This window comes from Puma concolor, chromosome C2, assembly GCF_028749965.1.
Source record: "Puma concolor isolate L17-30 chromosome C2, mPumCon1.1.hap2, whole genome shotgun sequence".
NCBI classification, from domain to species: Eukaryota; Metazoa; Chordata; class Mammalia; order Carnivora; family Felidae; genus Puma; species Puma concolor.
In genome coordinates, this window is record NC_141675.1 from 29,867,859 (window position 1) to 29,880,809 (window position 12,951).

Here is a 12,951-nt window from a genome sequence, read left to right on the forward strand (position 1 = left end):
AATATTGTATGGTATATTTGAAAGTTGCTAAGAGACTCAATCTTGGGAGTTCTCACAAGAAAGAAAACTTGCCAATGTGTGGTGATGGATATTAACTAGACTTATGGTGATCATTTTGTATATATATATTAACACACGCAATTGTTACGTTGGACATCTGAAATTAATGTTATGTCAATTGCATCTCAGGTAAAACAAAAGGTGGCCAGACTCCTCCTTGCAGATTGCAAGACTCCTCGTTGTTTTTCTTCATGTCAATTGTTTATTTAAATTCTACTTAACACATACGGTAAACTGGTTTCATGTGTATAATTTACATATAACACCCAGTGCTCATCATAACAAGTGCCCTCCTTAGTATGCATCATCCATCTAGCCCATCCCCCCACCCCCTTCCCTCCATCAACCCTGTTTGTTTTCTGTATTTAAGAATCTTTTATGGTTTGTCTACCTGTTTTTATCTTATTTTTGCTTCCCTTCCCTTATGTTCATCTGGTTTGTATCTTAAATTCCACATATGAGTGAAATCACAGGCTATTTGACTGACTTATTTCACTTAGCATAATACACTCTATCCACAGGAAGACTCCTTTTTGAATCAACTGAAACAATTCAAGAAGTACATGAAGTATGAACCTAGAAGAGAGTCCCCAATAACTAGACCACCCAGACTACTGCATTCAGATCAAAGCTGCCAAGACTTGTGCACTCGGTACTTCCAATCAGCTTTTAATCCTCTACTCTTAACCATGAACAGAAAGCCAAGAATTACCAAATGTCTGATAAATTCCTCTAACATGGAAGATAAAGACCCAAAGAGGTGAATGCAGCTTAGTGGATGAGGAGAGTATGCAGAAATAAGAGAAGTTTGAAAAATAAACCAGTAAATCCTGACATCTAGTAGAAGGTATCACATCTATGAAGCAAAAAAAGATGTTATTAAAATACTAAAATGTAAATTCAAAAAAACTAAAAAAAGGTCTTGCTTATTAAAAACATGATACCCAAGTGAAGAGCTAACAAAAGGAGAAGAATGAACTGAGGGAACCTCTCAAAAAGTGAAGATTAAAAATACTTGCGAAATAAGAAAATCCAATATGTAAGTAGCAGAAGTACCAGAAGGAATGAACAGAAAATGGAGCGGGAAAATAAAAATCATCACTGACATAATTCAAGATTTCCCAGAACTGAAAGATACAAGTTACCAGACCAGAAGAGGCTTATCATGTATGGCATTATATAAAAAGACCCACATGATAACCTATCATTTTGAAATTTTAGAAAACTAGGGATAAAAAGAGCTTCCTACTAGATTAGTTACATAGATTATGAATCAGGAAGGCTTTAACTACCCAACAGCAATACTAGGAGCAAGGAGACAAGCAATCAAAAGTCCAAGGAGAAAACAGTTTGGATGGGCGTCAAAGGCTGGGTTGGAACTTATCTATCAGTCAAGTGTGAGCACAGAAGAAAGAACTTTCACACATAGAAAATCTCTGTTTATCTCTCATGTGCTTTCTCAAGTAATTACTATAAGATGACCCTCAACAAAAGGAGAGATCAGGATGACATGGGATTCAGAAACAGGAGATCTGACAAAGAGAAAGGATAGTGAATGGAGGTCCTGGGAGGACAGCAGTGCACAGAAGTAGAGGGTGACCGTCCAGATTGGAGCGACGTGGCTAAAGACAAGCTAAAAGCTATCATCACCAAGATCCCTGTGGCTACTGCACCCACCTTTATTTTTTTAATTCATTCATTCGTTCATTCCCCCCAATGCACCTAGCTTTTAACCTGAGGTCAGAACACTGCGGTGAGCCTATCTGAGTTGTACTTGTACCTAGCTTATCTCGACCATGAGCTTGAACATGAAGTCGACACTCTCCCCTCCCTATTCTGCTGCTTTGCTCCACCCAAGTGTTCTGTTTTGAGCTACTTCTGAGAGCTAGGTAGGCAGTGGTGAGCTGAGACACAGAAATACAGAGCACCCTACTACTCCCCCACTGCATTCCTCCAGACATCTAGTACCCAACTCCCAACACAGCCCCAAGAGAGGCAGGGAAAGAAAAAGCGTGAGATTTTTAAGAAGTTATTTAGGTGTTTCTAGGAGTTAGTATTGCCTTACTAATTCCTCTTCGGTACACCTCACTGCTTTATGATAAAGGCTTTTTAAAAAAAAATGTAAGAAAAAAACGTAAAAAAATATAAACGTGTTTTAGCCATTCTTTCTATAAATCCTGAGCCAACTCCCAAACACAAACAGCAAAACCTACACAGCAGGCTGAGTTTTGGCTTACCTTAATTAAAAAGCAGTTTTAAAGCTTTTAGAGGTACCTAGATTTTTATACCTGCCTCATTTAACTCCAAGTTCAATGTTTACATATGTGTTATTATAAAAAACAGAATGAAACAGAGAGGAACTGCACAGAGGAGAACAACAGGAGACGAATATTCTATTAATACATAAGCTAACAAGGGTTTTGTTGTGCGGTCACCTCCCTACGCATATAAGCCTGTCTCTGGGTATGAGGAGGGCAAGGACAAACTCGTACAAACCTGCGTCAGATAATCAGCAATGTAATCTGTTTTCAGGCAGTACACATTCTGGGCAGCAGCCTCTGCTATGTTAACTCCTGAGTCATCTTGTTTCAGTTTACTGAAGTCAGAGAAGAGATGTGTGGCCTCTTTAAATAAAGGTACAGAATGACCAGGTAGCACCTAAAGAAGAAATAAGCATTACAATCTATCATTGTCCCAAAGTAGTTCAACTGTATAATTTGTGCTTGAGGATTACCATCTCATAAAGTACAGAAAATCACCTGATCACAGCAATCATGGTTAGAAAATAACTTGTGTAAAAAATTTAGTAAGTTGACTCAATACAAACCTTCGCTCCTCCTGACTGAAGAAGGCGTTTGAATCCTGCTTCTCGGGACTGGTCAAGATGTAAGATGACCTTCCACCCACTAAATGCCCCCTACAAATGAAAAAATACCAGTGTTGAAATTATTTGGGAAATAAAATACAAATACATTATTTTATCTGTAAATTTAGTTTTATGTCAACAAATAACCTTTACTTCTGCCACAAGTGGTAATTGTCTTTGGTCAGAATACTTTGAAACACACAGCCAGGGTGTTGGGCACACAGTAGGCCATCAATAAATACTTGAAGATGAAGGAAAATGCTTTACTGATTAGCTAACATGAAAACAAAGCAAATTGACTTTTGTTTAGTCTTTTTTCTCATAATTAATCCAGGGTAGAATTTCATGCACAGCTTCTTTAAAGAAGCTTCCATTATATTTCTCTTGAAGATGTTTGCAAATTGGAAATACAAAATATTTAGCTAGGGAATAACAATCAACAGAAGCCAATGGAATTACCCTAAAGAAGGGAAATTAAGGCTAACAAGGGCTTGGATAAAGGAGAGAACTCAGAATACAACACAAAAGATTATCTAACTTGGGTTCCTAACCTTTTTGTAAGCCATGACCTCTTTGACAGTTGGGTGAAACCTATGGACCTGTTCTTTAAATAATGATTTTAAAGTAACATCTTTATTGAAATGTAATTTCCATGCCACATGAACAATGTTTCAAAATATTGTTTTGTTTTGTTTTTTTAAAGATTTTTAAAAAATGTTTTGAGAGAGAGGGAGGGAATATATCCCAAGCAGGTTCTGTGCTGTAAGTGCAGAACCTGACATAGGACTCTATCTCACAAACTGAGATCATGACCTGAACAGAAATCAAGAGTTGGATGATTCACCGACTGAGACACACAGGCGCCCCTAAAATATTTTTAATATAAAGGATTACAAAAAAACCCATCTTTTAAAAAATTATCCAAATATTTACAAATTTATAACGTAACAGATGTGCTTCTGCACAAAAGACCTAGTGATGGCTGAATAACTACTAAAATTTTAGAGCAGTACAGTCAGATGGTAGCTATACTTGGTGAGCATAGCATAATGTATAGTTGTCAAATCACTATGTTGCATACCTGAAACTAATGTAACACTGTGCATCAACTACATTTCAATTAAAAAAAATGATGATGGGGCACCTGGGTAGTTCAGTCAGTTAAGCATCCAACTTTGGCTCAGGTCACAATCTCAGTTTGTGGGTTCGAGCGCCATGTCGGGCTCTGTGCTGACAGCTCAGAGCCTGGAGTCTGCTTTGGATTCTGTGTCTCCCTCTGCCCCTCCCCCACTTACATGCTGTCTCTCTCTCCCCCTGTCAAAAATAAACATTAACTTAAAAAACAGTGATGAACACAAACAGTACTTTAAGATACTTGCAATATAATGCAAAGCAAAAAATATCTTGATTTTTGTTGGGGTAAAATCACTGGTACTGTTAATAGCGTTGGGATTTGTTACCCAGACTTCTATAATGAAAGGAAATGCTTTCAATTAGATGTTAGTAGAAATAAAGATGTATTCTTCCGCCCCACCCAGAGTGTGTATACAGGCTTCCTGACTTCAATCCACAATTCCTGAATGCCATTCAAATAACCTACATCACTATATATATGTTAATACCTCAACAATGCCCGATTCTTGTCTTTGCTGGATTTTTTTTCTCCATCTCATTGCTGCAAGTGCTAGTCTTCGTTGCTGTACAGTGATTCCAGTCAAAACGTCAAGTATGGAACTACTTCCCCATTCGTAGTCTTCTTCCTAGACAATCAGTACAACACACTTTGGAGTTGTCCTACAGTATGTCCTTAAGGAGTCCATGATCTAGTAAGAGTTAAAAGCTATACACTCAATTGTTATAAATATAGAGCACAAAATAAGCATCAGTTTTTGAACAGAGAGAAGGAAATGTACATGAATTTCGATTCATATACCAGGATTTTAATTAGAAATCAGAAAAATACTGCATACGTTTCTAAGAGACACAGATAACTATACCTTAGTAATTGATAAACATAGATTATTTGGTTTCATCTACTGTAAGATGAACCTCACAGAAGGACATGTTCTCAGTGGACACATGTATTAACAGCTTGATTACCTGTCTACAGAAATCAGATCCCTAAGGGATGTTGATTGAAAACTTCAAAAAACTACATGGTAGGTATTACTGTGATGGTTAGTTAGGAACCAAAATATCTCACACAACTTAGTATTTAATGGACTGGCAGTAAAGATAAAAGCTTATAACGAGATAATCTTGAAATTTTCTAATGTTGTTCCAATAAGAAAAAAAAAAGGCCCACTTCCAAATTAAAATTGATATCACTAAGAGTCTGGGTTTGTGATCTCTATACATTTTTTTGTTTTGTTACTGTGGGCCTTATAAAATTGGTATAATCTAATTTGTCACATTTAGTTATTTCAATTATATGAATGGTCAGTGGAAGTACTGGAATCAATTGTTAAGAAATTTACTTTTAAAGAAACATGATTCTTCATGTTAATTTGAATACACACCGGCACAAAGTGCCCAGCAGTCCGGGATGCTTCCAGGTAGGAGCGATGAAGCACCCACTTCCCAGCTGCCAATGAAGCTAAATACTTCTCGTTTCGAAGTGGATGTCCCACAACAATGTGTGTACAACTAGGATCAAAGCACTGCTTCTCTATTACTAGTCCACCTAAAGTAGAGAAAAATGGATACTTTATTGGAATTCTTAACTTTTCCTAGGAAAAAAACATGTCAACTCTGCACAGAATTTACAAAATACACCAAATAAAAAAAAACATTGACTGAAAATTATTTCATTTCACATACATTTTTATAAAGTAATATTTTTTATGAAACTTTAAAATATGAAAGCAAAACAGTAAAATGAACACTCACACACTGGCCACCTGGCTTCTAAAATTATCAAAATCCTGCTATGCCACTTCAGTCTACCTCCTTTCCGGCTTAACTATTTTAAAGTAAATTCCAGACACTGTGTTACTCTATCCCTGTCCAGTCAGTATGCATTTCTAAAGTACATGGCAATTTTCAGGGGTGCCTGGGTGGCTCAGTAAGCGTCAGACCTTGGCTCAGGTCATCATCTCACGGTTCGTGGGTTCGAGCCCCACATTGGACTCTGTGCAGACAGCTCAGAGCCTGGAGTCTGCTTCGGATTCTGTGTCTCCCCCTCTGCCCCTCCCCTACACCCACTCACATGCTCGCTTGCTCTCAAAAATAAACATTAAAAAAAATTTAAAGTACATGGTAATTTTCTTATACAGCCACAATGCCATTATCAGATATAATATAATTAACAAAAGTTCTTTGCTATCTCAATACATTTCCTTGTTCAAACTTTCCAGTTTGTCAACACTTGGTTACAATTAAGATATAAAAAGAAACAATATAAACAGAGGCCATATACTACTGCTGGTATCTCAAGTCTCAACCACTTTTGCAGTTTTCAAGCACTGAATATGCATAACCAGGGAGACAGAAGTCAAAAAGGGGCTTCTACAGACTAAAAGCAGAAGAAAATTTTCTGTGAGTGGAAATAAGGTCAGTAGCCCAACAACATAGAAGCTTGGGAGGAAAACACACACAATAGGTAAACAGAGATGAAGCAGCAGGTGGGGGCTGACCCTCTTCTCATACAAATGTATGAAGCCTGACTTAAGAGGAAAGAAGGTGGCGTAAGCATATGTAAAGCATGGCTTTTGATTTATACTTCAGAAGTGAGATTACTGGTTAGGCAGAGTTGTTTTAAGGACTTCGTGAGAATTCAACAAAACATTCAAATTCTACTCATGCTTTACAGAGGAGTCTAATAATGGCAGCAATACTGTTTGAGCACTTATTATATGCCAGGCACTATTCAGAGTGCTCCAGATTATGAACTCCTTTAATTCCCACAACTCTATGAAGGTAGGTGACTATTGTTATCTGCAATCTACCCATGATGACACAGATACACAGTAACTCACCCACTATCAGAGTGACAAAAGAACAGTAAGGTGAAAATTCCACATTGTAACAGGATCTAATCCTATATAACAAATTCATGCTGTAACCCAGACAACACAATATACTGACTCATGTGTATCAGCTGGCCACGCTTCATTTATAATATGGTCTCTCTGCATTCTAGTATCAAAAACTTTCTATTCAGACTCAATTCCAGCACAGTCTGTCCTCATCTGCCTCTTTTCTCTGTCCTCTTCTAGAAAATGCTCTGCTAGTTGATACTACTCTTGTCCACAGTTTACAGAGATGGAACAAAATACAGGAGATGGACACCTGAAACAGCTTCTTTCATTTTGGGACCTCTACTTAAAGCTTAACAATTGTGACTTACAACTCTATCTGATTTAGCAAGTAACCGAGAAACTGTTCCGCATGAGTCCAGTTTCCAAGAAATACAGCTTTGCAACTGTATGACTGTATTTGACAGAAATTTTTAAAAGAATTTTTAATGTTTATTTTTCAAAGTGGGGGGGAGGGGCAGAGAGATGGGGACAGACGATCCGAAGCGGGCTCTTAGCTGACAGCTGCAAGCCTGATGTGGAGCTTAAATTCACAAATGGTGAGATCCTGACCTGAGCCAAAGTCAGACACTCAACTGACTGAGCCACCCAAGTGCCCCAGTATTTGACAGAAACCTTAAAAAAATCATGGTTTTCCACATTCTCAAAAGGACAGCACTAAATAACATTTAATACTTTCTTGACAACTCAGGGCCATTACTAAAACAACCATTTCTTCTATTTTTTTTTAATTTAATTTTTAAAATTTTTTTGGGACAGAGAGAGACAGAGCATGAAGGGGGGAGGGGCAGAGAGAGAGGGAGACACAGAATCGGAAACAGGCTCCAGGCTCTGAGCCATCAGCCCAGAGCCCGATGCGGGGCTCGAACTCAGGGACCGCGAGATCGTGACCTGGCTGAAGTCGGACGCTTAACCGACTGCGCCACCAGGCGCCCCCCATTTCTTCTTTTAAAAGTTTTTTTTTTTAATGTTTATCTTTGAGAGAAGAAAGAAAGAGCAGGAGTGGGGGAGGGGTGGAGAGAGAGGGAGACACAGAATCTGAAGCAGGCTCCAGGCTCTGAGCTGTCAGCAGAGCCCGACACAGGGCTCAAACTCCCTAACCACGGTATCATGACCTGAGCTAAGGGTGGATGCCTAACCAACTGAGCCACCCAGGTGCCCCTAAAACAACCATTATATCTTAATGTTTTCTCAATACCAAGCTGTCAGATTAAGTTCTCTTCCTATACTTTCCCTAACCCTGTACAGCTGCTTTGTCCAACAGAGTAGGCACCAGCCACATGTGGTTATCAAACACTTGAAGCACAGCCGGTCCAAATTGAGAGGTGCTAGAAGTGTTAAATATACCTTTCAAGAACTTAGTAAGGAAAATATCATTGGTATTTTATATTGATTATGTGTTGAATATAGGATTTTGAGTTCACTAGGTTAAATAAAATATATGTTTAAAATTAATTTCACTTGTTTTTTACTTTTTAAAATGTGGCTACTGGAAAGTTTAAAATTACATATGTGGCTTATGTTCTCTTTAGGTTGGACAGTACTGCTAAAGAGCACCAGGTTACCTTCCTAGTATGCTGCTTCCAGAATGACATCAGGTGGACAGCCTGACATATATAGTGGAATGTTACAGAAGAGGTTGTTCCTCTCTGGGTATTACTCTACCTTCAACCTCAATTAAATGCAGTGTTATTTTAAACCTACAATTGCAATGATTTCACCAATGAACAAAAAGCTCAAAGCAGCACAAGACATTCTTAAATCATTTTGATGGTTGGTTTCAATCTAAATAAACTTTAAATATTTACATGCTATAACCCAGTGACTTCAGATTTATGTAGACCTTTATAAAATCAAAGTTCTAATGCTGACTCAATACATACAGCCTTAGACAAGTTACCCATCTTTTTAAATTTTATTTTGCAAGTAGGATCCACACCCAATATGGGGCTTGAACTCACAACCCCGAGATCAAGACTTGCGTGCTCTACTGACTGAGCCATCCAGGCACCCCCGCTCCAATGTTTTTAATCTCAATTTCTACACCTTACAAATGATATCAACTACACTAGTTTCCAAGTAAGGTTGCATTTTTGACTTAAGTAAAATACTTGTACCTAGTTTTTCAATTAGATGACAATAATCAATACGTTCTTGAGGATTCAGAGATGACAACTGAAATATGTACTGTTTTTTTAGGTCTTCATGAGTTTCCTCTATTGTTATAGTCTGAAATGGAAGAGTTTTATTTTAGAAAAAAAATTAACACTAAAAAGGTTATCATCAGCTATATGATTCTTTTTCAGTGACACTTTACTTAGTCTTCCAGTTTATCAAATACAGAAATAATAATACAATGCAAAGAAATGTAGTTTTCAACATCTGTGAACTCCTGATACTGTTATCAATAAATTTTTAATGCAACACAACAGCAATATCAAAAGGGCATAACATCATACTTAGGATAAACTAACCTTTTCTCTAGGGTGTGGAGCCACTGGTGGGTTGGCCAGGGGGAAGGCAATACTGGGGGCTTGAGGTGTAGGGATCAGGTGGCTGTCTTTAATTGGTGTTTCCAGTTCTTCAGAGATTGGGTGTTTTGGGGCTTCAGTTACACACATGTTTCCGGAATCACAGACAGCTGAGGGCAATAAAATGCTGCAGTGTGATGTTACCCAAATATGACTAAGAACAAATTCAGGCAAATAGTCTCATCTGTCTTAACCAAGATGAAATTAAACACAAACTCTGGAATATACACGTAAAAGCAGCCTACCTCTAGAGCTTATAAATAAGTGCAATTAATTAGCTTTTTAAAAAGGCAAATAGGTTATCTGCGGGATTCTCCCAACCCTTTCTTTAAATACCAAGCTTTCATCAGTAAAATGGAACCCAAATTTGTAAAATGACAGCAAAAGCTACAATTGGAGAAAATCTATTTAGTGTGGAGACAGAATCATGCAAAATGAGAAAAAGGGGGAGAAAAAATGACCAAAAATGAAAGATAGGAATCATTTTGTTTTCAAGGTGGAGCCCAAGGGAAAAAATAGGAGAATTCAGAAAGAAACACATACAAATTCAAAGAACAGATATAGGTACCTGCTGGCTCAATTTAGAAGATTTAAATGAAAATAAAGTAACTGGGCAAAGTCCAAACTTTAATGACACAAATGTACAAAGGATGAGAAGGAGAGAGAACAATACTGAAAAACTATGTCTGGAAAACACTGCCCAATCTTCAATTTCCAATTTAAGAACCAAAACATGTTATTCAATTTACTGATAAATTATCTCAATTTATAATTATTTTTTGTCTCTTACTAAAATCAAAAATATCTAGTAAGTTTTTTGTTTGCATGTGTCATTCAGAGAACCACAATGTGCTTATCTATTTTTAAGAAGCCAATGTGTACTTCATGCAAACAAATGAATAGATTTCCTCTCGTTACCCTGTTCAGCAGTTTCTGCGTCATGTAAAGGCTCCTGGAAAGGAGTATCCTCCAATTTTTTAATGTCAACCTGAAGCTCAGAATACTGTGTGGGACAACTAGGCCACTGCAGATTGCTGGCAAGCCGTGCTCTCTCCTCCCTGGCTGTTGGGTCATCCCAAATGATCTGTTCATTCTGGGAGGGCTCCGTGTTGACATCAGGTACTGTTTGACGAGACTGCCTAAGGAGTAAAAGTGACAATTTTAATAAACAGATAGGCACGACAAATCTACACTCATAAATTCCATAAGACTGCAAATTTGAGGCTCACCTTTGTATGCCCACCATCTAGCACACAGTAAGCACCTGAAAATATGGAATAAATGAACTTTGGGAAATTTTTTCTTTTAAAAATATTTCTTTCTAAAACTTACTGTTTTAGTTAGAAAAGAAAATATCTATTTCGACTGAATGTCCATATATTTAAAACTTTAAAAGGGAAAGTTTACTGTCAAGAAATTGTTTTCAAAATTCTAAAATGATTGCTACATTTGAAAATGGAATTTTTCTTAATTATACAGGCTTAGGGAAACACGGTAATGTTTAGAAAACCAGTTACTTTGCTTACCAGCAGTTGTATTTTTATCACTTGAAATAATAAGAACTATAATTACACAGGAAAGACCCTATAAAAGCTGCCTTAAAAGAAGGTGCTTTTGGCTCTTGGTAACCGAACCTCCCAGAGTCTTAGATCAGTCATATACTGAACTAGAGTGAAGCATGTTTTATGTCATAATTACAATAATTCCACTAGACGGTAAATATAATTCCAACTGTTTTCCTTCTAAATATTAAATCCTCCAATGTATGTAAATGGAATCTTAACAAAAATAATTTAGCCCAGAGAGTTCATTTGCCTCAAATACAAGGCAGATAGCCTTATTCTGAGTATACTTATTTACTCTGACCTTGGCACAAGATTTAGGCTCTCTGTAATGACAAAACATCATCTGAAGTATATTAGACAAAAAGTCACGTTTACTCAGTATGAAGATATAGAATTGGCCTCATGAAATATACAGGTAGCTTAAGACAGATGCATAGTTCAATCAATCAATTCAAGATAGAAGTCCCCTAACAGTCAACATACAATTAGAGATCCTTCTATCAGGAAAAAGATGAAGTTATGCGACTGAACTTGTCATATCACACTGAGATCTGTAATCACCTTTTCTAGAAGGTAAATTTGTAAAGAGAATACAAAATGAATGTGGTTCTAAAAGAATTTAAATTTCTCTCTCTATATTACAATGTTTAGAACGATTATTATTTAATACCAACATGACAGAACTATCCACTGAATCCATTTCAAATGAGGCTTTTTGAGAGAGAGAGAGAGAGAGAGAGAAAGAGAGAGAGAAAGAAAGAGAGAGAGAGAAAGAGAGAGAGAGAGAGAGAGAAAGAGAGAGAGAGAGAGAGAGAGAAAGAGAGAGAGAGACAGAGAGAGCGAGCCACAGAGTGCAAGCAGGGGAGGGGCAGAGAGAGGGAGACACAGAATCCAAAGAAGGCTCCAGGCTCTGAGCTGTCAGCACAGAGCCTGATGCAGGGCTTGAACTCATGAGCCGTGAGATCATGACCTGAGCCAAAGTTGGATGCTTAACTGACTGAGCCACCAGGAGCCCTGGTAATAAAAAATATTAATCATGCCTCAATGTGAAGCAGTTGCTTGGTATGGAACAAACCTTTGTCTGCCTCTTACCCCAAAGTAAGAATTCTACAACTGCTTGGAACAAGAGAGGGAAGGAGGAAAAGCTAGGAAGTAATGGAAGAGAGAAAAGTCTACAACCAGTATAGTATCTGCATATAATATATGTATATAGATTGGGCTAAGTAAGGCCCAGTACTATAACCCTTTTTTCCTGTTCTGTTCTAGTTATTCTAAACTTCTGCTTTGCTGGAAAAAAAAAAAAAATGCAGAATGAGGCTTAACTTATGGAACTGAGCGAGTAGAAACCCAAATAAGGAGCTACCTTTCTGTTGAGTCACCTAGTTGCTCCTGTCTGCCACCAGTGACAGGTACATACCTCAGTGCCTCCAGGACTCTACTTCGCCCACTGCGGGCAGAGCGACTGCTATCAGGGGTTGAAGAAGTGCTGTTACAACCACTTCTTGAAAGGGAAGCCCTCTGCCCTTGGGGTTTCACTATTGACGTCGCAGACATGATCTCCTGCAGCTGCTTCTGAAAGTTCTCTCTCATCTCCAATGTCTGTGTCAGAGCTTGAAACACATGCAAATACACCAATTAAGGTAAGTTTCTCTTTTTTATCACATCTCATTCACATTAACTATTTTGTCTGTATTTGAACACAGATTTATTAACTTGACATTTATTGCTTACTACAGGCGACAGTAATGAACAAGACTATGAATACTGCAGAACCTTAGGCCGTCCTTACCAGAAGGACCGTATATGAAAAAATCAAAAAAGCCCTTCCAAGACATCCTGCTAAGACCTGCAGTGATTCTCCCTTTTGTAGAACTCCCTGTCTGCTTCTGACC

General features: G+C 37.8%; 1 protein-coding gene across 4 annotated transcripts in view; it reads right to left on the reverse strand.

Moving 5' to 3' along the window:
* The window catches only part of TOPBP1 (DNA topoisomerase II binding protein 1), a 62,145-nt gene that overhangs the window by 6,845 nt on the left and 42,349 nt on the right, over positions 1-12,951 (reverse strand). For all 4 annotated transcript variants that reach the window (XM_086674317.1, XM_086674318.1, XM_086674320.1 and 1 more), the window contains 8 exons: positions 12,477-12,669; positions 10,413-10,633; positions 9,438-9,604; positions 9,081-9,192; positions 5,446-5,609; positions 4,549-4,686; positions 2,888-2,977; positions 2,557-2,718 (listed from right to left, as the gene is read on the reverse strand). In XM_086674317.1, the coding sequence (XP_086530443.1) occupies positions 2,557-2,718; positions 2,888-2,977; positions 4,549-4,686; positions 5,446-5,609; positions 9,081-9,192; positions 9,438-9,604; positions 10,413-10,633; positions 12,477-12,669 (1,247 nt within the window). The remainder of the gene's footprint in view (positions 1-2,556; positions 2,719-2,887; positions 2,978-4,548; positions 4,687-5,445; positions 5,610-9,080; positions 9,193-9,437; positions 9,605-10,412; positions 10,634-12,476; positions 12,670-12,951) is intronic.